Raw genomic sequence first — 27,997 nt, 5'->3', positions numbered from 1 at the left:
GATGTGCATGGGGAGGCCAAGAAAAAATGATTTACAAAGCAAGCTCAAGTTAGTTGACTATAGAAATAGAGTGACTTATTTTGTGATTCTGACTGCATCATCATAAAAAATTGGTGTCCTTTTTTTTTGGTCTTTGGTCTTCTAGTTATGAGACTGGTTATTCCACTTTCTTGACAGAGATTGAGATGAATATGAATAATTGATTGCTAAGACTTAGTACTGATGTAGCTTGGTAAAAACATTCACTTTTATGTTTTCTAACTTATTAAAAAATACAGAGATCAGCTTTCATTCCCAGTGGTAAAGTAATGATTACTTTGACATGAAAGCATAAACCATGCCAATTTTTATATTTCAAAGAATTTTCCCCTCTAAATTATACCTAATGTAGTTTTTACCTGCTTGAGACTGTATGGTGATTGTCATGGAATGTATTGCTATTTGTTTGTGTGTATGTTTATTTTTAATGTAATGCCATCAGAGCATATTGAATTTCCTTTATTCCTTTGACATTTGCTGATAGACTGGTTATTTATCCTGCTGTATTATTACCTCTCCAGAAACAACACTGTTATTTAAAGTTGAGATTTGCAATAAAAGTTGTGATTACTCCTATTTAATGGGTAGGAAAAAGCAAATGACCATGTTTGGATATGATGAAACCTATGAAATGTAAAAAATAATATGAGAGTAATGGAAAAGAGGCCTTATAAAACTGAGAAAATAATTTAAATAAAATTCAAGAGCCCTATAACACCATTATAGTTAAAGACATCTCCTGTTTCCATGATCAAGTCACACAATTTCATATGAGTGGTGACTTTTCCCCTAGCAACTATAAAATGCTACATGATAGTCCATAGGGGCCTCAGTTTGGTAATCTGAAGAAAACCTGAACCTCTGTTCAGTGTATAAGACTGTAAGTTAATTTCTTAGGGAGGCATTAAGTTGTAGATATGGTTTTTCCAACTAAAATTGCTCTTTCAATGAAAAGAAGTGTTTTGAATCTTTAGGTTGGAATAATAAGTATAAAAATAGATAAAGCATCACATATTAGATTCGTGCCCTATTTTAAAAGGGTAAACATGGAAATAGTCAAGCTGTGAAGTGTCCTGTGCATGAATAATGTTGACACATTGAACAAATGCCTGAAATGGTTCACAGATGACCCTGTTATTCCAAAGCATTGTATAAAACTGTTCCACTCTTAGTTGGGTGAATATTCTAAACTGTAGCTATGATTTTGCATTTTTATGTGTGTATTATTAATAGTTTTGCTTTATTCAAAGGGTCTATTACCAGATATTCTCTGTTTATTATATGTAGTTCTGAGGGTTTTCTATGACAGTAAATAGAACTTTAATTTTTCCAGTGGGCTGCCATTTTTTATTCCCAAATGGTTTATCATTTAGTTAAGAACCAGGAATAAAAGACAACTGAGGCTGTCATATACTCCTACAGAAGTCACAGTTGTTAAGGGCTGGTTTCAGTATCTGTTAAATGAGTCCTTACTGATCAGTCCCTTTCTGCAGGGTGCTATAAAGCACTGACTATTGGGTCATTTTTCTGACTGGCCGTTAGTCCCACATATACTGTCATCCTCATACCCAGTGGGTCCTTCCTCTTAGTTGTAGAATCATTCGTAGGTCCTCCTCAGACATGGGCAAAATCTCTGAAGCAACTCTCTGAGTCATTCTAGCATAAATAGCAATGTCTTAGTGTATTTGGGTTACTGTGACAAAAATACCACAGATGCATAGCTTATGAACAACAGAGATTTATTTCTCACAATTCCGGAGGCTGAGAGGTCCTAGATCAAGATACTGGCTGATTTGGTGTCTTATAAGTGACCTCTTTCTGCTTTATAGAGAGTGCCTTCTCACCATGCCATCAATGTGGCAGAGAGGCTAGAGAGTTCTGTTGTGTCTGTTTTATAAGAGCACTAATCTCATTCGTAAGGGCTCCACTCTCATGACGTAAGCACTTCCCACAGGCCCGACTCTTGAGTACCATCACACTGGGCATTGTTTCAATGTGTGCATTTAAGGGGACCGCAGATGTTCAGTCTGTAGCAAGCGACCACCACATATATTATTACTTTGTTCATATTATCATTAATCCTTTAAAAAACTATGGCAGGTATTAAAAAACTATATGGCAGATATTATAATACTTATTTTAAAATGAAGTAACTATTTCTCAAAGATGTCAAAAAAAAAAAAAAAAGCTAGTAAGAGGTAAACCCCAAACTGAGAGACCTGTCTGGCTCTCAAAGCTTTTTCTCCTCTGATTTGGAATCTTTCTGATTTGCATATTTACAATGAATGGTGTCCACATTTTTGCACTCTGGACCCCTTACTTTGATATTTGTTGTATGTGTAACATAAAAAATACGTGTTAATATTGTTTATGTACTCAGCAAGGCTTCTGGTCAATAGTAGTGCTATTAGTAATTAAGCTTTGGGTGAATCAAAAAGTTGTATGCATTTTCAACTGTGTGTGGCGTGGGTACCCCTAATCTCTGAGTTTGTCAAGATCCAACTGTATACTATTCTGATAAATAGAAATAAATGTCTAATTTTATAATTTTCAGAAACAAATAGAACATACTTAATAAGCATTCTCTAAATGGAAGAGTTCATATAAAATATGGTGAAGGAGTATAAGCTGGAGTTATAACTAGTTAAGGATTATCCCCAGAAGTTCTCTAGCACAAAATTGGATTTGTGAAATATAAAAATTATCAATATTATCTCATCCAAAATTCTTGAAGAATTTTTTTGCTACTTTTTCGTTTAATTTAATTATCTATTCAAAAATGTCTACTGGGCATTTTCTGTGTGGTCAGCACTGTTCTGTAGGCTGATTTGTGGTGGTTGGCGGGTTTAAAAAGTACTCTGCTACCATGGAGCTTAAGTTCTAGAAGGTGGAGGAAGATAATAAAATAAGTAAATGATGTATATTAAAAGATGATAATTGCTTGGAGAAAAATAAAGCAGGGAAGGAAAAGAAGGAAAATTAAGAGATGTGATGGTAACTGGGTGTTGAATTTTTAAGTGAGAGTCTGGAAAGCCTTTTAAAGCAGAAAGTGAGCACAGATTTAAACGACATTTGGGTGAGTCATGTGGAGGATATCTGGGAAAGCAGCATTCCAGGAGCGAGAAGAGCAAATGCAAAGGCCCTGAAGTAGGAACAAGGCTGACATGTTCTGGAGTTAATAATAAGATTATGTGGCTGAAATAGAGTCCACAGTGAGGACAGTAGTAGGAATGAGATCAAAGAGATAAAGGAGGCCTTATTGTCTGGGGCCTTGTAGTTCAAAGTAATAACTTCCAGTTTGACGAAGTGAGATGAACAGCCAGTTCATAAGAGCAAAGATATAACATCATTTGACTGGCATTTTGACAGGATCTGGCTGCTGCGTTGAGAATAGACTGTAGAGATTGGCAAGGGTGGAAGCAGGGAGACCTGTTCAGAGGTTACTGTAACAATTTAGGTGAGAAGATGGTGGCTCAGTTGATTGGAGTGCCAGTGATAATGCTTGGTCAGAACCTGTTTCAGTATTTGCTGATAGGTTGTTGGGGGTTGTTAGAGAAAGAGGAGACTTGCTTTTTACTTTTCTTTATTGGTAAAGGTAAGTCATAGCTTGTATTTAATGAAATGTAAGTAAAACCATCTGCACCAGCCATCAAGTTTCTCTTACCTAGTATACTGAGCATTTTAGTTTACTTTGCAGGAAATTCAGCATGTTTTAATTGACACTACCAATTCTATGCAAGTATCTTACAATCATCTTATTAATTTAGACCAACAGTTGTCAAATTATAGGCCAAGGGCCAAATCTGGCTCATAGCCTGGTTTTGTGAATAAAGTTTTATTGAAACATACACACATTTTTTTTTTTTCCTGCATATTGTCCATGGCAACTTTCCTGCTTCAAAAGCAGCAGAAACCCAGGAATCCTAAAATATTTACTGTCTGGCCCTTCATAGAAAAATGTTTGCTGACCTTTGGTTTCAACTGTTGTGTCAGAATTGTGCCAAGATTTTCCTCTCATCTTTTTCCAAGTATGAAGAGGAAATTTAAGAGGGGTCAGAAAGTGACAATTGAGGGAACAAAATGGTAATATTCAAATACTGGCACCAACGTATTTCTCTCCCTTATGCTAATCTGCCTGTTTCTTTGCTGTGGATATCCACTTCTCCCTAATCTCTGAAGTGCTCTGTGTTGAGATATAAGTACACATAACTGGCCTAGGGAAAAAAAAAAGATTTGTTTTTCTCAATAGTAAAGATTTACTGTAGGAATGACTCTTGGATGCTAGAAACTAAATTGTTGAATTTCACAATCTTGACAGAAAATAAAAGACAAGTACCACCATCAGCGTGAGCATCAATCTTTATGAAGAATTTGACTCATCTTATGATTTTGCAAAATCCTGTACAAATGAAGTACAAATAAGTTAGACCCCCACTGTTGTTTGGTTTTTATAGGTCTATAATGACGGATTTATACTACCTCAGTCAAACAGATGGAGCAGGTGATTGGCGGGAAAAAGAGGCCAAAGATCTGACAGAGCTGGTGCAGCGGAGAATAACGTATCTTCAGGTAAGAAGGTTAGGTTAATAAATAAATTCGAGTGAAAAATAGGAGGAGAAACATTAAAACTAAGAGTATTTGTCCATTCATTTTACATATTTATTCAGAAAGACACTATGGCATGCCTTGAATGGAATATAAAGATGGCTAAAACAAGATCCCTGCCCTAACAGGGCTACTTCTGACACACGCACACAGAAAAACTATAGTGCAAGATAGGAAGTGCTGCATATATGAGATATGATGAAATGCTCATTGGAGGAAGATGTCACAGATAGCTTTGTGGAAAAGATATTATTTGACCGAGCTGTAAAGGATAATCATATAGGATTTAGACGTCCAGAAATGCACAACAGTGTACTAGCTATAGCATGCTGTTTGCTGTGCTCATTCGCTCAGTTGTGTCCGACTTCAGATGATGTGAGTAAAGCTCCTACCTGGGAAAGAGCAGTACAGGAACCCAGCGAGAAACAGGATATTTCAGTTTGTCTGGAGTTTTGGTTGTGTGAAAAGGAGAGTTGGTAAAGGGAGGTTCGGGAGCCAGATTGCCGAGGTCCTTTTGTACAGGTTAAGCTTTATGGTACATATGCGGCAAATGGTTGCTGAAAGATTTTATTTATTGCCTAACATCATTATAACAACAAACAGGAAATATAAATCAAGCATAAACTCCAAGTCCCAGGCCCTTTTAAATGTTCTCTCTTCATTTTGTGTGTGTATTTCCTTCTAGTTCTTACTTACATGCTTACCCAGTCTTAAAACGTTTGTAAAGACAGAACTGATTTACTTTTGAGTTGGTTTTTTTTTTTTTTTTTTTTTGCTTAATATACCATAAACCTTTTCTGTTTTAGAGTCACAGCCTACTTTTGAAAAATTTGTGTACATAAGAGTATCATAATAAGAGTGGTGCTTTAGTTATACTAATCTGAAAGGTAGAATTTTGCTTGAACTGGATTCATTCGCAGAGACTGGAAGGAGACTGTTTAGGACAGGAGTCCCCAACCTCCAGGGGCTTCCCTGGTGGCTCAGCAGTAAAGAATTTGCCTGCCAATGCAGGAGACACAGGTTCAATCCCTGGGTCGGAAAGTTCCCCGGAGGAGGAAATGAAAACCTACTCCAGTATTCTTGCCTGGAAAATCCCATGGACAGAGGAGGAGCGTAGTGGGCTGCAGTCCACGGGGTCACAAAGAGTTGCACACAACTTAGCAACTAAAACAACAGCAACCCCAACCAGTACCTCCTGTCATTAGGTTAGAAATAAAGTGCACAGTAAATGTAACGTGCTTGAACCATTCTGAAACCATCTCTCCTCCACTGAACCAGTCCCTGAATTTTCTTCCACTGAACCAGTCCCTGGTGCCAGAAAGGTTGGGAACCACTGGTTAGGATATAAGGACAATATTGCAGGTGAGAAATATTGAGGTGTGTGGCAGTTTGCATTGCAAGGGCAGAAAGGAATTTGAGAGAGTTTGGGAAGATCGAATAGATAAGCCTTTCCAAGAGGCTGAAGGAGCAGGAATGACTGGGGTAATGGGGTATTATTAACTGAAAAGAAACTTAAAGTTAGAATGCAGTCATCAGGGGAAAACAATGAATTAGTAAATAGAATTCTGTAACACTCCAAATGCTTGAAGTTGGGATGATCATCCCCATCCATTTCTGGTGATGGTATGCTTTCTGTGTACACTCACTCTGTTTCCCTTTGAAAATTAAGGCATCTTATAAAAGCAAAATAATAGCCAGTAACTTTATTTTGTATATTTTAAGATGCATATTTTCCTACACTTAAATAGGAAAAAAGTAGAAAATCAAGTGCTTCAAGAGATCATTAAAAACAAAACTGATCTTGGCATGCTCTCTTGTCTCATGCCCCCATGGCCATTCATCAGAGGTGTCTGTAGAATGAACAACACTTGCCTCCTGTAGGGAAGAGGTAATTATCTCCTATCAACTAGAACCTCATTCAATGAACTATAAACAGCTGGTGGTGCAGAACTCTCATCCTCATTTAAAATGGAAATAACTATGGTTTCTGAGTTTCTTCCATTTCCACATATTCATTAAGTTTTCACCCCACGAAAGTTATATTTAAACTATGATTTGGCCATACTTTAGCTCCCCTCACTGTAACCAGTACCTACCACTTGCTCTAGTTTCTTTTTTCCTCTTGGTTTTTAAGTGGCCAAGTGCTCTCACCAGTAGCATGAAGTCCATCTTCAGTGTGCTGTTTTCAGTGGTTCTGTTTTAGAGAATTTCACTTGTAAATCACTTATAGCAAAACATCATTTCACATGGACCTAACTTTGAATAGGTATTCAAATATTACCTATTTAAAAAATCCTTGCTTTTTTGCTTTTCTTTTGTTTTTTTCTATTGGAAAAGAAAATGTGATTTTTTTTTAAATATTCAAGGAGATGGGGAAAATCTCAATAGGAAAAAATGTATTTTAGAAAAAAATATTTTTCTTTAATTATTTAATGTATTTATGATCATTTTTTTTCCATTTTTAAAGAACTGTATTTTTAACATATTATTTTTTAGAGCTTAAAGTTGCCAGTCACTCAGTCTTCAGCTTCTTTGGATATAGGTGAATAAGCATCCTCTCTCCCATTCCAACAAAATTAAAGATATGTATTTGTAAGGAAGACTTAACCAGTGGCTCAGCAGCAAAGAATCCGCCTGCAATGTAGGAGATGCCAGTTTCATCCCTTGGTTGGGGAGATCCCCTGAAGAAGGAAATGGCAACCCATTCCAGTATTCTTGCCTAGGAAATCCCATGGACAGAAGAGTCCAGCAGGCTACAGTCCATGAGGTCGTAAAAGAGCTAGACATGACTGAGAGACTAAACAAGAACAGTAAATCATAAGGAATCCTTTCTCTGACTTGGATTTTTATTCCTTTTAAAAAAGAATGATTTGGGGACTTCCCTGGTGGTCCAGCGCCTAAGACTCTATGCTCCAATGCAGTGAAGGGGGCGGGCCGGGTTCAATCCTTGGTCAGGGAACTAGGTCACACATGCTGCAACTAAGACCCAGTGCAGCCAAATATAAATAAATACATCATGATTTATCCCTGGTTTAACTTAATGGATTAGAGAATTAATCAGAATAGTTGAGCTATTTATACAGATGTTTTAGAGTGATTGCATTTTTTCCCATTACATCTTTTCTTGGTATTCAAATCTATTGGTGTTTCCATATTACTTTTAAGCCTTTTATTACTGTTAAAAGGCTATTTAAGCAACTTAGATTCTGAAAGACTTCAACAGGGCTTAGAAAATGAGAAGTATACTAGGAAATAAAGCTAAAAAGGGGGATAAAGGACAAAGTCTTTGACTTTTGGTTCAGTTCAATTCAGTCACTCAGTTGTGTTCAACTCTGCAACCCTGTGAACCACAGGACGCCAGGCCTCCCTGTCTATCACCAACTCCCGGAGTTTACCCAAACCCATGTCCATTGAGTTGGTGATGCCATCCAACCATCTCATCCTTTGTCGTCCCCTTCTCCTGCCCTCCATCTTTCCCAGCATCAGGGTCTTTTTGGTACCTATATTCAAAATAAAAACAAGCACTTCATATAACTTATAGGTGGAGATTTTAGAAGGCTTTCCTTCTTTAGCCCATCAGATCAGATCAGATCAGTCACTCAGTCATGTCCGACTCTTTGTGACCCCATGAATTGCAGCACGCCAGGCCTCCCTGTCCATCACCAACTCCCGGAGTTCACGAAGACTCATGTCCATCGAGTCAGTGATGCCATCTAGCCATCTCATCCTCTGTCGTCCCCTTCTCTTCTTGCCCCCAATCCCTCCCAGCATCAGAGTCTTTTCCAATGAGTCAACTCTTCGCGTGAGGTGGCCAAAGTACTGGAGTTTCAGCTTTAGCATCATTCCTTCCAAAGAAATCCCGGGGCTGATCTCCTTCAGAATGGACTGGTTGGATCTCCTTGCAGTCCAAGGGGCTCTCAAGAGTCTTCTCCAACACCACAGTTCAAAAGCATCAATTCTTTGGTGCTCAGCCTTCTTCACAGTCCAACTCTCACATCCATACATGACCACAGGAAAAACCATAGCCTTGACTAGATGGACCTTTGTTGGCAAAGTAATGTCTCTGCTTTTGAATATGCTATCTAGGTTGGTCATAACTTTCCTTCCAAGGAGTAAGCGTCTTTTAATTTCATGGCTTCAGTCACCATCTGTAGTGATTTTGGAGCCCAGAAAAATAAAGTCTGACACTGTTTCCACTGAAACCATCTATTTCCCATGAAGTGGTGGGACCGGATGCCATGATCTTTGTTTTCTGAATGTTGAACTTTAAGCCAACTTTTTCACTCTCCACTTTCACTTTCATCAAGAGGCTTTTGAGTTCCCCTTCAGTTTCTGCCATAAGGGTGGTGTCATGCAGCTATTATATAAAGATGCTAATATTTTTTATCTAAGTAGAAAATAATAAGGAAAAGGTACAATATAAACAAATATTTTGAACATTTTAAATCTCTGGGAGATTTCAGTCACTGAAATATCTTGCTGTAGTCATAAATAATTCAGATAATTTTATAATTTACTTTTAATGGTTTGTTTGAATAGGTGAAAACATTTTAAGTTTTACTAGATTTTTACTTATGAAACTTGTGACTTCTCGTTAACACAACAAGCATTTTTAAAAAATCCTGATGTATTTAGGTATAATGCAAGACCTAGTACAAAGAGAAAAAGCCTAGATTAAACCCGTCTTAATCCATAATAGGTTTTATTTTAAAATCTAAGCCTTTCTTTCTGCAGTTCTCCGCCCCCTCTGAATTGGGCAAATATCCATTATGTCTCATGAAGATCTTGCTTGACTTACAGTCATATAGTACAGTGAAGTTTGGTTTCAATATTAGATTTCCATTCAGTTATTATCATATGTGTCATGTCTCTCATGTTTGCTGTGCTCAGTCGTGTCCGACTCTGACCCCATGGAGTGTGTGTGTAGTCCATCGGGCTCCTCTGTTCGTGGAATTTTCCAGGCAAGAATACTGGAGTAGGTTGCCATTTCTCCTCCAGGGGATCTTCCCAACCCAGGGATCGAACCCACATTTCTTGTGTCTCCTGCACTGGCAAGCGAGTTCTTTACCATTGCGCTGCCTGGGAAGCCCTTATTGTCATATACCTGGATTTTACTTGGGAGAAGCAATTTCACCATACACTGGAAAATAAGAAGGTACTAGGACAAGTGGACTTCAGTGGGACAGAGATCTATAGTTGTCTTAATTAAAATTATCTTCTCTTTACAGTTGAAGACCCTAAGGCATGGCATTAGAGGACTAAACTTACTAAAAACTCTAATAATCTTTTTGAAGACAACCCCCTGTGTGCTGTGTTAGTCTCAAGTAGAATGGACCAAGTAATTCTCCTAAGGTGTTAATCTTTTGTATGTATGTTTATCTAAAAAGTCCTTAGCCATACAGTGAACAGGTAGTATTGGGTTGTTTAAAATACTATTTTGTGCTGGTCTTTAATCTTGTGCTACATGAATCATAACAGATTGAAAAGTTTTGTTGAGTGTATTTCTCTAGTTTCTGATATTAACTTCAGGCTCACTTTAAAAACCACCCTGCTAATATATTTGTTACGTGTCTGCATTTTACTGTAATGCACGTCATTTTCCTAGACTTTTGAATGACATGGAGGAAATTCTTCTTTGATTGTGGTTATTAGAATATACTTTGCAGTTTCTAATTCGCTCATATTAAGCACATTGGAAGAGATCACAATGCCTTGTTTTTCCTTAACTTGCTTGAAACAAGTTATAAGTTGGTGAGTCTGGTGAAGAGAGCAGCTAGTTAGGGCACATAACTTATAATAAAAGGCATTTCCCAGTTTAACTGGAAATTATCTATGTTTTGGTACTTAAAGGTTCTTCTTTTGTTTTTTCTACGCAGCTCTAGAGTTGACATTTTAAGCAGAATTGAACCCATTTCAGGTAGAATCTAAATATATAGAAAGTAGCAATAGTTGGAAATGGGTTTTTGTTTTTTTCTTTTTGTGGCTTCCTTTGGGGGCTTTGCTTTGTTTGTTTATTTATGTTTTGAATAGGACTTTTCTTGGAAATTGGTAGGTTGATAATTTTCCGTTTTTTGAGAGAAAACTAAAAGCTGTGAAAATAGAGAATATTTTACTTTTTAAAAGAGAATAGAGCTTTGTTTTTCCATTCACAAGTAAACTATTTGGAGATAATGCAGTTTCTCTTTTCCTGTATGGATTCTAGTGACTGTGGATGGTCTTTGGAATGGAAAGTGGCCAAGTCACACTGGAAATGCATTATTGAGGCTGTTAACATATTTTTCAGATAATTTTCAGATTATGGGGAAACCCTCCACTATAACAAAGGATGTGTCTAACCCCCTTTCTCTTCAACAGGACAATTTTTAGAAATAGATTTAAGGCCAGACTATAACTATAAACTTTATTCATCTGCTAGTCTGCTCACCATGAGATCAAATCTTTCATCTGGTGCCCTCAGAGTTGTGTGTTCTACTGAGTAATTCAGTGTATTTCTGCCCAAATGAGAACCGAAATAAAGCCAGAAATGGTAATAATTATAACTCACTTGAAAATGTCATTAACTTAGCTATATTAGGATATTCATTAAATGCTTAAGACAGTTGGAGTAAAGAGAAACTTTGAGGACTTTTCCTTGTTTGAAAGATATTAGTTTGAGGTGAGATCAGTTAGAGAAAAGGAAAGAGTTTTTCAGAATTAAGACCTAAGAATATACTGACAAAGAATATCTTTCCCAAGATAAAAAGTATAAACAGGTTTAATGAGGAAAGAAAAAGAAGTGGTAAGTGAATATGGTGGCAAGGGTAGCTTTCATGAAATGAAAGAGGGGATTACTCTATTGGAAGTCAGCTGAGAACAAAGGTGAAATAAAAAAGATGTATTAAAGGAAGTTTTCTTTTTTTTTTTTTAATTTTATTTTATTTTTAAACTTTACATAATTGTATTAGTTTTGCCAAATATCAAAATGAATCCGCCACAGGTATACATGTGTTCCCCATCCTGAACCCTCCTCCCTCCTCCCTCCCCATACCCTCCCTCTGGGTCGTCCCAGTGCACTAGCCCCAAGCATCCAGTATCATGCATCGAACCTGGACTGGCATCTCGTTTCATACATGATATTTTACATGTTTCAATGCCATTCTCCCAAATCTTCCCACCCTCTCCCTCTCCCACAGAGTCCATAAGACTGTTCTATACATCAGTATCTCTTTTGCTGTCTCGTACACAGGGTTATTGTTACCATCTTTCTAAATTCCATATATATGTGTTAGTATACTGTATTGGTGTTTTTCCTTCTGGCTTACTTCACTCTGTATAATAGGCTCCAGTTTCATCCACCTCATTAGAACTGATTCAAATGTTTTCTTTTTAATGGCTGAGTAATACTCCATTGTATATATGTACCATAGCTTTCTTATCCATTTATCTGCTGATGGACATCTAGGTTGCTTCCATGTCCTGGCTATTATAAACAGTGCTGCGATGAACATTGGGGTACACGTGTCTCTTTCCCTTCTGGTTTCCTTAGTGTGTATGCCCAGCAGTGGGATTGCTGGATCATAAGGCAGTTCTATTTCCAGTTTTTTAAGGAATCTCCTCACTGTTCTCCATAGTGGCTGTTCTAGTTTGCATTCCCAGCAACCGTGTAAGAGGGTTCCCTTTTCTCCACACCCTCTCCAGCATTTATTATTTGTAGACTTTTGGATCGCAGCCATTCTGACTGGCGTGAAATGGTACCTCATAGTGGTTTTGATTTGCATTTCTCTGATAATGAGTGAAGTTGAGCATCTTTTCATGTGTTTGTTAGCCCTCTGTATGTCTTCTTTGGAGAAATGTCTATTTAGTTCTTTGGCCCATTTTTTAAGCATTATTAAAAGCTACATTATTTGGAATCTTACAGATTTTATGGAGCCCTTGCATCTGGGTGTGTAGGTCTCATCGAATTATTTATTTTTTCATTTATTCAAGAAGTATTTGGATGTACTGGATATCCTAGGCATTAGGTACATTGTTAGGGATTTAGGGTGAACCAAATGGACATGGTATGGTGTCTGCCCTCAGAAACCTTGAAGTCTGGTAACATTTCTGAGAGTATCTCTGAATCAATTGTCTTCAAACACACACACACAGTTTATTTTATCCCTCCATTTTGTCATTTTGATATTTATTTCTCTGACTCATCATTTGGATATTTTACTACTTCCCCTATTGCTATTACACACATTTTTCCTATGTATGTAGTTGCTCAGTCATGTCCAACTTTTGCGACCCCATGGACTGCCCCCTGCCAGGTTCCTCTGTCCACAGCATTCTCCAGGCAAGAATACTGGAGTGAGTTGCCATGCCCTCCTCCAGGGGATGTTTCCAACCCAGGGATTGAACCCAGGTCTCCTTCACTGCAGGCAGATTCTTTATCGATTGAGCCACCAGCCACCTTTATCACTCCTTAAAAAAAAAAAAGCTTTTATTGTGGAAAACTTCAACTTATGTAAAAGTGAGAGACCATTGAACCCCTAGTACCCATAACCTAGCTTTAACAGTTACCAATTCCTGGTCAACTATGTTTCCTCTGTGCTTCTACCATACCCCTTGCATATCCAGGATCATTCTGAAGCAAATCCCCGACATTTTATCATTTTATTTGTAAATATTTCAAAACGAATTTCTGAAAGTTAAAGATATTTTTAAGAAAATCAGTTCAGTTCAGTTCAGTCGCTCAGTTGTGTCCGACTCTTTGCAACCCCATGAATCGCAGCACACCAGGCCTCCCTGTCCATCACCAACTCCTTGAGTTCACTCAGACTCACATCCATCGAGTCAGTGATGCCATCCAGCCATCTCATCCTCTGTCATCACCTTCTCCTCCTGTCCCCAATCCCTCCCAGCATCAGAGTCTTTTCCAATGAGTCAACTCTTCACATGAGGTGGCCAGAGTACTGGAGTTTCAGCTTTAGCATCATTCCTTCCAAAGAAATCCCAGGGCTGATCTCCTTCAGAATGGACTGGTGGATCTCCTTGCAGTCCAAGGGACTCTCAAGAGTCTTCTCCAACACCACAGTTCAAAAGCATCAATTCTTCGGCACTCAGCCTTCTTCACAGTCCAACTCTCACATCCATACATGACCACAGGAAAAACCATAGCCTTGACTAGACGGACCTTTGTTGGCAAAGTAATGTCTCTGCTTTTGAATATGCTATCTAGGTTGGTCATAACTTTCCTTCCAAGGAGTAAGCGTCTTTTAATTTCATGGCTGCAGTCACCATCTGTAGTGATTTTGGAGCCCAGAAAAATAAAGTCTGACACTGTTTCCACTGTTTCCCCATCTATTTCCCATGAAGTGATGGGACCGGATGCCATGATCTTCATTTTCTGAATGTTGAGTTTTAAGCCAACTTTCTCACTCTCCACTTTCACTTTCATCAAGAGGCTTTTGAGTTCCCCTTCATTTTCTGCAATAAGGGTGGTGTCATCTGCGTATCTGAGGTTACTGATATTTCTCCCGGCAGTCTTGATTCCAGCTTGTGTTTCTTCCAGTCCAGCATTTCTCATGATGTACTCTTCATAGAAGTTAAATAAGCAGGGTGACAATATACAGCCTTGATGTACTCCTTTTCCTATTTCTTTGCATTGATCGCCAAGGAAGGCTTTCGTATCTTCTTGCTATTTTTTGGAACTCTGCATTCAGATGCTTATATCTTTCTTTTTCTGCTTTGCTTTTCATTTCTCTTCTTTTCACAGCTATTTGTAAGGCCTCCCCAGACAACCATTTTGCTTTTTTGCATTTCTTTTCCATGGGGATGGTCTTGATCCCTGTCTCCTGTACAATGTCATGAACCTCATTCCATAGTTCATCAGGCACTGTATCTATCAGATCTAGGCCCTCAAATCTATTTCTCACTTCCACTGTATAATCATAAGGGATTTGATTTAGGTCATACCTGAATGGTCTAGTGGTTTTCCCTACTTTCTTCAATTTAATTCTGAATCTGGCAAAAAGAAGTTCATGATCTGAGCCACAGTCAGCTCCTGGTCTTGTTTTTGTTGACTGTGTAGAGCTTCTCCATCTTTGGCTGCAAAGAATATAATCAATCTGATTTCGGTGTTGACCATCTGGTGATGTCCATGTACAGAGTCTTCTCTTGTGTTGTTGGAAGAGGGTGTTTGCTATGACCAGTGCATTTTCTTGGCAAAACTCTATTAGTCTTTGCCCTGCTTCATTCTGTATTCCAAGGCCAAATTTGCCTGTAACTCGAGGTGTTTCTTGACTTCCTACTTTAGCATTCCAGTCCCCTGTAATGAAGAGGACATCTTTTTTGGGTGTTAGTTCTAAAAGGTCTTATAGGTCTTCATAAAACCATTCAACTTCACCTTCTTCAGCATTACTGGTTGGGGCATAGACTTGGATTACTATCTAAGATTACTAACAGTAGTTCTTTAATATCATCAAAATAATTGTGTAGTGATCATATACCCCTGATTGTCAAACACATTTTAGTGTGCTACTTAAAAACTGATTATCTGCAGAGGGATTCCAAAAAGATGGTGGACTAGGAAGCACCAGGAATTTGTCTCCCTACCTGGACTGTTGCACTGGCAGAAACCGCCTGATATAACTTTGAAGTCTGATGAAGGCTTACAGCTCCAGCGGAAAGTTTGAACCATAAATTACAGTTAATTTTGGTCTTCAGCTCTTAGCACAGTAGAAGCTATCCATTCCCGGCCCCAGATCTCTGGTAGACAACAGTGCACCTCTTCCTGAAATGCATAGATGGTTCAACATGTGAAATTTGATCATTGTAGTATGCCACATCAAAAAATAAAAGAAAAAAACACACGATCATCTCAACTGACGCAGAAGAAGCATTTGACAAAATTCTGTACCCTGCATGATAAAAACACTCAAAAAATAGGAATAGAAAGAAACTGCTTCTACATAATAAAAGCCTAATTTTTTAATGTTGATCTTATATCCTGCAGCTTTACTAAACTCATATATTCTAATAGCTTTTTTTTGTAGATCACGTTAGATTTCCTATATAAATTATCATGTCATATGCTTAATTAACATATTTATCCCTTCATTCCCAATCTGGATGCCATTTTGCTATAGTTGCTTAATAGTTATTCACCTTAATTAGTATAATCTGTTACTAGCAAACCCAGAGAAGGCAATGGCACCCCATCCAGTACTCTTGCCTGGAAAATCCCATGGATGGAGGAGCCTGGTAGGCTGCAGTCCATGGGGTCGCTAAGAGTCGGACATGAATGAGCGACTTCACTTTCACTTTTCACTTTCATGCATTGGAGAAGGAAATGGCAACCCACTCCAGTGTTCTTGCCTAGAGAATCCCAGGGACGGGGGAGCCTGGTGGGCTGCCGTCTATGGGGTCGCACAGATTCGGACACTACTGAAGCGCCTTAGCAGCAGCAGCAGCAGCAAACCACGTAGTGTTCAGTTCAGTTCAGTCGCTCAGTTGTGTCCGACTCCTTGCGACCCCATGAATCGCAGCACGCCAGGCCTCCCTGTCCATCACCAACTCCCAGAGTTCACCCAAACTCATGTCCATTGAGTCAGTGATGCCATCCAGCCATCTCATCCTCTGTCATCCCCTTTTCCTCCTGCCCCCAATCCCTCCCAGCATCAGAGTCTTTTCCAGTGAGTCAACTCTTCGCATGAGGTGGCCAAAGTACTGGAGTTTCAGCTTTAGCATCATTCCTTCCAAAGAAATCCCAGGGCTGATCTCCTTTAGATGGACTGGTTTGATCTCCTTGCAGTCCAACGGACTCTCAAGAGTCTTCTCCAACACCGCAGTTCAAAAGCATCAATTCTTTGGCGCTCAGCCTTCTTCACAGTGTTAGTAAACTGCAAATTTACTTCCTTCTTTTAAAATCCTTGACAGCATCTGATTTGGGATTTAAGTTTCTTCACAAGAGTTTAAAATCATCTTGAGATGCCTGATGGCTATAGAGGAACTTATTAAATTCCTAGCAGTGCACTTAGCACAACTCTATCTGCATTTTGTCATTTTGAAGTTTAAATATTTCTTATATATTTATATCATCTTGATTATCAATAATACAAGTTTTTAAAACATCATTCCTTATTAAAGATATATGAGAATGCATATGAGATCCTTAACATTTAGTATCTAGAAATAAAATGAGCAGCTGATGGAAATCTAGATGCTGCTCCCTAAAATCATTTTATCTTTTGAGAGTAGCACCACCTAATAAAGTATCTTTTTACTTTCTTGAATGTAAGTTGAACTTAGATTTGACTCTATTTAATTTAGGTATGTCAGCCCCAGTGTTGCTCTGTTTCCTCAGTAATTTTCTGTTTCTAGAAACATATTCTTTTTTCCCTAAGAAAGGAAAAATTTTATTATAGTTTGATCCTGCCCTAGATCACAATATACATAGCATAATTATATAAACAATTTTCCAAATTTTAAAAGAAATCTGGGTTTCACATAGTCATAGTGCAATAATTGGGGATTTTGGCCCTGACTATGAGGTCCCAGGCTGTAGATTCCTGTTCTAGAATCCTGGTCTCAATCCCAGTGAGGCAATAACTGGGAAGTAGCAAACTCTCCTGAGGGGGAGATGAAGGCTCTTGACCAGACATGGATCCAGATTTAGGGAATGGGCTTGAAGCCTCTAGTTTTTAGTACTCTGTTTTATGTAAAGAAATACAAGGACCAGGAAGAAATAGAAAAGCTTAACAGACCCATCACAAGCACAGAAATTGAAACTGTAATCAAAAATCTTCCAGCTAACAAAAGCCCAGGTCCAGACGGCTTCTCAGCTGAATTCTACCAAAAATTTAGAGAAGAGCTAACACCTATCCTACTCAAACTCTTCCAGAAAATTGCAGAGGAAGGTAAACTTCCAAACTCATTCTATGTGGCCACCATCACCCTAATACCAAAACCTGACAAAGGTGCCACAAAAAAAGAAAACTACAGGCCAATATCACTGATGAACATAGATGCAAAAATCCTTAACAAAATTCTAGCAATCAGAATCCAACAACACATTAAAAAGATCATACACCATGACCAAGTGGGCTTTATCCCAGGGATGCAAGGATTCTTTAATATCCACAAATCAATCAATGTAATACACCACATTAACAAATTGAAAAATAAAACCCATATAATTATCTCAGTAGATGCAGAGAAAGCCTTTGACAAAATTCAACACCCATTTATGATAAAAACTCTCCAGAAAGCAGGAATAGAAGGAACATACCTCAACATAATAAAAGCTGTATATGACAAACCCACAGCAAACATTATCCTCAATGGTGAAAAATTGAACACATTTCCTGTAAAGTCAGGAACAAGACAAAGGTGCCCACTTTCACCATTACTATTCAACATAGTTTTGGAAGTTTTGGCCACAGCAATCAGAACAGAAAAAGAAATAAAAGGAATCCAAATTGGAAAAGAAGAAGTAAAACTCTCACTATTTGCAGATGACATGATCCTCTACATAAAAAACTCTAAAGACTCCACCAGAAAATTACTAGAACTAATCAATGAATATAGTAAAGTTGCAGGATATAAAATCAACACACAGAAATCCCTTGCATTCCTATACACTAATAATGAGAAAATAGAAAGAGAAATTAAGGAAATAATTCCATTCACCATTGCAACGGAAAGAATAAAATACTTAGGAATATATCTACCTAAAGAAACTAAAGACCTATATATAGAAAACTATAAAACACTGGTGAAAGAAATCAAAGAGGACACTAATAGATGGAGACATATACCATGTTCATGGATTGGAAGAATCAATATAGTGAAAATGAGTATACTACCCAAAGCAATTTATAGATTCAATGCAATCCCTATCAAGCTACCAACGGTATTCTTCACAGAGCTAGAACAAATAATTTCACAATTTGTATGGAAATACAAAAAACCTCAATAGCCAAAGCAATCTTGAGAAAGAAAAAGTGGAACTGGAGGAATCAACCTGCCTGACTTCAGGCTCTACTACAAAGCCACAGTCAGACAGTATGGTACTGGCACAAAGACAGAAATATAGATCAATGGAACAAAATAGATAAAATCCAGAGATAAATCCATGCACATATGGACACCTTATCTTTGACAAAGGAGGCAAGAATATACAATGGATTAAAGACAATCTCTTTAACAAGTGGTGCTGGGAAAACTGGTCAACCACTTGTAAAAGAATGAAACTAGAGCACTTTCTAACACCATACACAAAAATAAACTCAAAATGGATTAAAGATCTAAATGTAAGACCAGAAACTATAAAACTCCTAGAGGAGAACATAGGCAAAACACTCTCTGACATACATCACAGCAGGATCCTCTATGACCCACCTCCCAGAATATTGGAAATAAAAGCAAAAATAAACAAATGGGACCTAATTAAACTTAAAAGCTCTGCACAACAAAGGAAACTATAAGCAAGGTGAAAAGACAGCCTTCAGAATGGGAGAAAATAATAGCAAATGAAGCAACTGACAAACAGCTAAACTCAAAAATATACAAGCAACTCCTACACCTCAATTCCAGAAAAATGAATGACCCAATCAAAAAATGGGCCAAAGAACTAGACATTTCTCCAAAGAAGATATACAGATGGCTAACAAACACGTGAAAAAGATGCTCAACATCACTCATTATCAGAGAAATGCAAATCAAAACCACTATGAGGTACCATCTCACGCCAGTCAGAATGGCTGCTATCCAAAAGTCCACAAGCAATAAATGCTGGAGAGGGTGTGGAGAAAAGGGAACCCTCTTACACTGTTGGTGGGAATGCAAACTAGTACAGCCACTATGGAGAACAGTGAGGAGATTCCTTAAAAAACTGGAAATAGAACTGCCTTATGACCCAGCAATCCCACTGCTGGGCATACACACTAAGGAAACCAGAAGGGAAAGAGACACGTGTACCCCAATGTTCATCACAGCACTGTTTATAATAGCCAGGACATGGAAGCAACCTAGATGTCCATCAGCAGATAAATGGATAAGAAAGCTATGGTACATATATACAATGGAGTATTACTCAGCCATTAAAAAGAAAACATTTGAATCAGTTCTAATGAGGTGGATGAAACTGGAGCCTATTATACAGAATGAAGTAAGCCAGAAAGAAAAACACCAATACAGTATACTAACGCATATATATGGAATTTAGAAAGATGGTAACAATAACCCTGTATATGAGACAGCAAAAGAGACACTGATGTATAGAACAGTCTTTTGGACTCTGTGGGAGAGGGAGCGGGGGGGATGGTTTGGGAGAATGGCATTGAAACATGTATAATATCATATATGAAACGAGTCGCCAGTCCAGGTTCGATGCACGATACTGGATGTTTGGGGCTGGTGCACTGGGACGACCCAGAGGGAGGGTATGGGGAGGGAGGAGGGAGGAGGGTTCAAGATGGGGAACACATGTAATACCTGTGGCAGATTCATTTTGATATATGGCAAAACCAATACATTATTGTAAAGTTAAAAAATGAAAAAAAAACATTAAAATTTTAAAATATAAAAAAAGAAATACAAATATAAAATTAGATATTAGAATAAATTCACTTGATTCTCATTATTTGCTTCAGTTGTGTTCTATAGAGTCACACAGAATTAGTGAATACTGAAACATTCATTCTAAGTGCCTTTAAGTCTCTGATCAGTTAATCAGTATATAAACTTGTTCTATGTGTTCTTCTGTTTGAAAACACCAAATATGTATTGTTGACTCATTAGCATTGAACTGATAGCTTTATGGGCTTCTCTGGTGGCTCAGATGGTAAAGCAATGAGGGAGACCCGCAATGAGGGAGACCTGGGTTTGATCCCTGGGTTGGGAAGATCCCCTGAAGAAGAAAATGGCAACCCACTCCAGTGTTCTTGCCTGGAAAATCCCATGGACCGAGGACCCTGGTAGGCTATAGAGGCTACCAGGCTCATGACTGAGCGACTTTGCTTTCACTTTCATAGCTTATAGCACAATAACTCATACTTGAGTAGAACTTGCCTAACACATATTTTTCTCTGGAAGGCATCTCATAGCTTTCTAGTACTTAGGAACCCTGGACAGCTTAGGAACACTCCAGTACCACGCTTATGTGCCATTTTAAACAGTGAAATTGTGAACAAAAAGCACTAAAATGAAAAGAAAAAAAAAAAAAAAGGCACTAATTAGACCATAAAAAGGACCCTTGTTTGTAGTATGAGAACTGAAACAAGAAGGTAAATGGCACCTTATTTGACCTCAGCAGAGAGTTTGTGTTTAGGAGGCTCCCATTTTTCACTGTATTACGCTTGTCCACACGTGACCTGAAAGCACATCAAGTATTGATTTTGAGATTACAAATAAATTTTAGCTAGTAGGCAAACTTGCAAATATGCAATCTGTGAGAGTAAGGATCAACTATGTATAATGAAAAAAAATCCCAACCAGTTACGAATTTTATGAACTTGACAAATACCACAAACACAAAATTCCAGAAAAACTAAAAATTTTTATTATCAGCCTGACACTTTATAATACTGTTTCCTCACATTTCTTAGCTGCATACTCTTTGATTACAGTTTGTCATATTTTCTATAAAGTGAATTGACAATGATTTTGTAATATTTTTTATAAAGAGAATGGAAAGATTAAATCAGATTTTTGATCAAAAAAATTTTGTTTTTATTTATTCATATTTGTGATATATAACCTTTGCAACTTAAAATACAGACATACCTCATGTTTGTAGTACTGCTATAAGCTAGTGCCCTGTATAAAAGGGAATTTGTATAATTTTTATTTCATGTGATTCTCATCCAATAAAAAAGAATGAAACATATAGTCATTTTATGCTACAATTTTAACTGTATATGTTACAGTTTTGAGGTTATTAATAATAGAAGAGAACTTTTGTGTTGATTAGGCATCACTGAGAACCAACTCCACTTCTCCATGGGGCACATTCATATCACAATGCAACCTCCTGCCCTGTACCTATATTTATGTCACAAAAATAACTGCGCAAAAGCAACAATGAGCACATAAATGCATACCTCTAAATCTAAACTAAATTAATTCCTTGCTTAATTTTCCCATAACAGGACCTCAGGAATGTTGAAGACCACTTTAGTTTCCTCCCAGTATTGATACCAACACTGGGGAAGTGAGGTGAATGGGAGGGAGTTTCAAGTGGGCAGAGACAGCTGTCTTTCTCCCTGTGGACAGATTTTGCAAATTTTGACCAGTTGAACATACTGCACAAGTCCCCCTCCTCCCAGGGTTTGAAAGGATCTGTATAAATGAGGCTCCCTGAAGCATACATTTCAGTAAATCCACTGCACCCACAAGGAAGTCCTTCTCATTGAACTAGGAAGGAACCTGAAGTCACTTAGGGGTTTTCAGTCCTGCTCTGGACGTGAGATTACTCAAGAACACTTAATGGTAAGCAGCCTGAAAGAGAGAAAGGTGTTGCAAAATTAGATGAAAAGTGATAAATGCTGACCTTTAAGATTCAATGGGTTCTGTCTCAAGCACATAAATACGGTAAAAACTAGGTTGCTTGCAATTAAAATTTTGCTTTAATTTGATATTAGAACAGCAGCTTTCCATTAAAGAGCTATAACTTCTGACTAGAACATTCACTTTCATCTCCAGGACTCCCTAGAGTATGCAGCACTTTCTCTTATTGACAACCCCAGAATTATCAGTCTCTCTGTTCACTGACTGCTCACAATGTTTGTGAAGGGCAGCTGTGCTCTTGGTGTGAGTCCTGGTTATTGTAGACCAAAACTGAGCAACTTTTCCCCTTACTTTTTTGTGTATGTCCAGTAGCCAATGGCACCCCACTCCAGTACTCTTGCCTGGAAAATCCCATGGATGAGGGAGCCTGGTGGGCTGCCGTCTATGGGGTTGCAGAGTCGGACACGACTGAAGCGACTTAGCAGCAGCAGCAGTAAGCCTCACTGCCCCTTCTCGTTCTCCCTTCTCATAATTGCTTAGCTCAGGATAGAATGCTGACTGAGAATCTAAGATCAAATAAGTCATAAATATGGCTCAGTGATGTCATAAGAACATAAAACTACATCTCTGTGTAATCAATTAAAATACCTATATCGGTTCAGTTCAGTCGCTCAGTCATGTCTGACTCTTTGCAACCTCATGAATTGCAGCGCACCAGGCCTTCCTGTCCATCACCAACTCCTGGAGTTCACCCAAATTCATGTGCATTGAGTCGGTGATGCCATCCAGCCATCTCATCCTTTGTCGTCCCCTTCTCCTCCTGCCCCAGCATCAAGGTCTTTTCCAATGAGTCAGTTCTTCTCATGAGGTGGCCAAAGTATTGGAGTTTCAGCCTCAGCATCAGTCCTTCCAATGAACACCCAGAATGGTCTCCTTTAGGATAGACTGGTTTGATCTCCTAGCAGTCCAAGGGACTCTCAAGAGTCTTCTCCAACACCACAGTTCAAAAGCATCAATTCTTCAGCTCTCAGTTTTCTTCACAGTCCTACTCTCACATCCATATATGACCACTGGAAAAACCATAGCCTTGACTAGACGGACCTTTGTTGGCAAAGTAATGTCTCTGCTTTTTAATGTGCTATCTATGTTGGTCACAACTTTCCTTCCAAGGAGTAAGCGTCTTTTAATTTCATGGCTGCAATCCTCATCTGCAGTGATTTTGGAGCCCCCAAAATTAAAGTCTGACAGTGTTTCCACTGTTTCTCCATCTATTTCCCATAAAGTGATGGGACCAGATGCCATGATCTTCGTTTTCTGAATGTTGAGCTTTAAGCCAACTTTTTCACTCTCCACTTTCACTTTCATCAAGAGGCTTTTGAGTTCCTCTTCCCTTTCTGCCATAAGGGTGGTGTCATCTGCATATCTGAGGTTATTGATATTTCTCCCGGCAATCTTGATTCCAGCTTGTGCTTCTTCCAGCCCAGCGTTTCTCATGATGTACTCTGCATATAAGTTAAATAAGCAGGGTGACAATATACAGCCTTGACGTACTCCTTTTCCTATTTGGAACCAGTCTGCTGTTCCATGTCCAGTTCTAACTGTTGCTTCCTGACCTGCATATAGGTTTCCCAAGAGGCAGGTTAGGTGGTCTGGTATTCCCATCTCTTTCAGAATTTTCCACAGTTTATTGTCATCTACACTGTCAAAGGCTTTAGCATAGTCAGTGAAGCTGAAGTAGATGTTTTTCTGGAATTCTCTTGCTTTTTCTATGATCCAGCAGATTTGGCAATTTGATCTGTGGTTCCTCTGCCTTTTCTAAACCAGCTTGTCCATCTGGAATTTGTTGGTTCACATACTGTTGAAACCTAGCTTGAAGGATTTTGAGCATTACCTTGCTAGCAAAATTCAGACTTAAATTAAGAAAGTATGGAAAACTGCTAGGCCATTCAAATAGGACCTAAATCAGATCTCTTGTGATTATACAGTAGAAGTGACAAATACACCCTGAGCTGCCCATTATATCTATCATGCATCTTTGTTTCCAGCTGATAAAAGATGAATATCGTTTCCATTCCATCCAGTTTTCCATTTTGTTCTATACATAATAGAACAAGTCCTTCAATATTCCAAGTACATTTATGGATTGTTGTTACCAAACTAAACATGGATCTGCTCACCTGACATGGAGCAAATCCATGTAGGGACGCTGGACTGTGGTGAAGAAAAGTACAGCATTCATCGTAGGACACTAAGCAAGGAGAACAGACACCTCATGCTCAAAGGCCCGAACCCACCAGTGGTTTTCTGGGGAGCATTTTTAAAGGCAACATTTGGGGCATGGTTGCACTTTGTGGACTTGCGTCTATTGGTTGGTGGTGAGGTGACAGGCTGATGTTTCAGGACTCTTAATCCTCAATGATTCTAGCTAATCTAGGGTCTGTGTGCTTGTGGTCACCATCCTCCACCTGGGCGAGGGGCTTAGTTTTTGCCAAACAACTCAAACATATGCATCAGATTGCTCTATATATCCCCTGAGGAGGAACTAGGGCTCTGCTTAATAATCATTACTTTACTTGTTGCTTTTGCTTTATTTCTGCATTCCCTCATATCCTACTTAGTAACTGTTTTAAGTCTGTTCCTTGGGACCTAGAAGGCCTAGGAGTTGTTGTTTAGTTGCTAAGTCATCTCCAACTCTTTGGCAACCCCATGGTCTGCAGCCCACCAGACTCCTCTGTTCATGGAATTCTCCCAGGCAGGAATACTGGAGTGACCATTTCCTTCTCCAGGGCATCTTCCCACCCAGGGGTCAAACCTGCATCTCCTCCATTGGCAGGCACATTCTTTACCACTAGCCCCAAGGCCTAGGAGACTAAAGCCTTTTTCTACAAACAAATGAGGGACAGAGAGGGGCTTTACTACCCAGGAGGACTCTGCAGGGTCCTACTCAGTCCCCCTTTTATTTGATAATTCCTTAATCCCAAGGGAAACATGAGTGGGACAAGAAAAGAATACAGGTTTGGATAGAGAAGTTAATCATACCTTAGCAGGGAAACTTGGTTGTAGGGGCACTCAATTTGACTAGGTAAAACTAGTTATCAGAAAGATGAGTCTGAATTTTAGCTACTCAGACATTAGGAAAATAATGATGCTGATTTAAGTAGAAAGTAATATGGGCATTAGAAAATCTCCTTAGGTTTATTGAAAGACTAAATCCATATGACTCACTAATGGTAGAACATCTCCAAAGTTTTATCAAAGTAGAATACAAAATAGAACAAGATATAATTTCTTATATCTTTATGACATGTATTCCTACCCATCTTGTTCGATGTTGCTTTTCCTTTAGCCACACTATTTTTGCAGATTTTGCAGGCCTAGACTAGAGGTCAGCAAAGTACTGCCCTCCAGCCAAATTCAGATCAACTGTTGCTGAGTCACTTCAGTTGTGTCCAACTCTTTGTGACCCCATGGACTATAGCCCACCAGGCTTCTATGTCTGTGGGATTTTCCAGCAAGAATACTAGAGTGAGGTACTATCTCCTTCTTCAGGGGCTTGTTTGCACTCAGGGACAGAACCCACAACTCCTGCATTGACAGGCAGATTCTCTACCACTGAGCCACCAAGGAAGTCCCAATGTTTATTATATCTACCCTATTCCAGGTGAACATCATGAGAAATATTTCCTCACTGCTCTCATCAGGTGTCATAGTTGTAGAGACTGCACACACAGTGATGTCCTCCATGCCTGCCCTGCAATAAAAAGGGCACCCCTACCTCTCTCAACTGGTGTTACAGTTGCAGAGACTTTGGACAAAGGCTTGTTCACCATCACCACACTGCAATAATGGGGCAGTTCCTGTTTCCCTCCCATCTAGAGTAGAGGAAAGATTATGAAGAGAAGGGAGTTAGATAAACAGATTTCCTACAATCTGTGTTTAAAACCCTGGGAAGACCTCTAAAAGGGATCAGAATCAATATAGAAAAAGGTTTGAGAACTGAGCTCTGGTGTGGTAGCCATCAGGCTTCAAACTGGCCTCTGGGTAGTCCACAAGTGGAGCAGAAGAAAACACTGAAAAGGCATTAACAATTCAATTGACACTTGAGCCACAGCTCATAAAGCTGAGCTTGGAGTCCAAAACAGTTTGCCTACGAAACTAGGTGATTTAAATAGCAGAGTCAGAACATAATACTCATCATCATACCAAGAACCAGGAAAACCATAATTCACATGACGGAAGATAATCAGCAGACATCACACTGAGATGACACAGATGTTGGAACTACCTGACAAGGATTTTAAAGATGCTATAGTAATGAAAATGCTCCAAAAAGCTATTACAGGCTCGAAACAAGTGAAAACATTTAAAGTCTCGGTAAAGAAATAGATTATATATAAAAAAAATCAAGTGGAAATTTTAGAACTGAAAAATATAATAACCTAAGTAAAAAACTGGCTCATTGTAGAATAGCAGTAACAGGGAAGAATGACTGCACTTTAAGTTAGATCAATAGAAATTATCCACTATGACGACAGAGAGAATAAAGATTTTTTAGAAAGTAAACAGGGCCTCAGGGACCTGTGGGCAATAACAGCGACAACAAAAATTGTACGTTTGTATCTTACGATTGAAGCAGTGATTTGAAAACTTCCTAAATTTGGTAAAGCCCTAAAGGGAAAAACCCAAAGTAATGTATTCCCAGACACTTCATAAGTAATTTGCTGAAAACTAAGACAAAGAGAAAATTCTTCAGAGCAACTAGAGAAAAGCATTTTATTAGCTACAATGCTTCTGAATCAGAAAACATGGAAGCCAGAAGTGGTAAGATATTTTTAAAGTGTCAAAATGAAAGAACTAACAACCCAGAATTCTTCATGCAGTTAAAATATAAGATGATATAAAGACATTTTCAGATGAAGGAAAACTAAGAGAGTTTTTTGCCAGCAGACTTGCTCTAGAAAAGGAAATTCTTCAGACAGAAAATGATAACAGAAAGAAACTTGGACTGTCAGGAATTAAAAAAAAAAGTACAAATGAGAGAGTGGATGTAGGGTAAATGACTGGTGTGCTCCCCTTATATTTGTAAAATGTTTGATGGTGAAAATCAAAATTTATAACATTGCCTATTATAGTTTTCAATGTATATAAAGGTAAGTTTTTTTCATTCTCAGTTTTTCCTGAGATATAAAGGTAATTTTTAAGAAAACTGTACCATAAAAGAGGAGCGATAAAGGGAGCTAAAAGTTAGTAGGATTTCTGCATTCCACTTGAAATAGTAAAATGTTGGTATGAGTAGACTATAATAAACTCTGTGTACATAAACTATAATACCCAGTGCTGCTATTTAAAATACTCTATGACAAGATGTACTTTAAAAAAAAAAAACACTATAGACAAGTCAATATTGAATACTAAAAGAGGTTCAGAGCATGCACAGGAAAGCAGAAATAGGTGTTGGATTTTGTCAAGTGCTTCTTCATACTAATTAGTGTTAATTAAACTGTTAATGGTTATATTGAGTCAATTTGGAATACTTAACCAGCTTTGCTTTCCTAGAATAACCCTACTTGGTCATGATATATATGTGTGTGTGTGTGTGTGTGTGTGTGGATAAATGATAAAAAATATTTTGAAATATGAATATTTAATATAAATAGAATCATACAATATGTGACCTGTCTGCTTCTTTCACTTGGCATAATATTTTCAAGTTTCATACATACTGTAGCTTGTTTTAGTACTTCATTCCTTGTATGGATATTCCAGTATTTGTCCATTCATTTGTTGATGGACCTTTGGGCTGTTTCTGCCTTTTGTTATTTGAGTACTGCTAAGACATGCCTCTACATGTATTTGTTTGAGTATCAGTTTTCACTTCTTTGAG

The 27,997-nt window shown here is 38.3% G+C and overlaps 1 protein-coding gene across 33 annotated transcripts in view; it reads left to right on the top strand.

Annotated features, from left to right (window-relative positions):
• Window positions 1–27,997, top strand: part of FUT8 (fucosyltransferase 8) — a 361,102-nt gene that overhangs the window by 231,119 nt on the left and 101,986 nt on the right. For all 33 annotated transcript variants that reach the window (XM_086320236.1, XM_086320227.1, XM_086320238.1 and 30 more), the window contains one exon: window positions 4,494–4,608. In XM_086320236.1, coding sequence (XP_086176362.1) covers window positions 4,494–4,608 — 115 coding nt within the window. The remainder of the gene's footprint in view (window positions 1–4,493; window positions 4,609–27,997) is intronic.

The sequence above is a fragment of the Bos grunniens genome, chromosome 10 (assembly GCF_055505025.1).
Source record: "Bos grunniens cultivar Pamir isolate PY7600 chromosome 10, Bosgru_T2T1.0, whole genome shotgun sequence".
NCBI lineage: Eukaryota > Metazoa > Chordata > Mammalia > Artiodactyla > Bovidae > Bos > Bos grunniens.
Note: the sequence above shows the minus strand (reverse complement) of the source record. Positions and strands in the feature narration are given on the sequence as shown.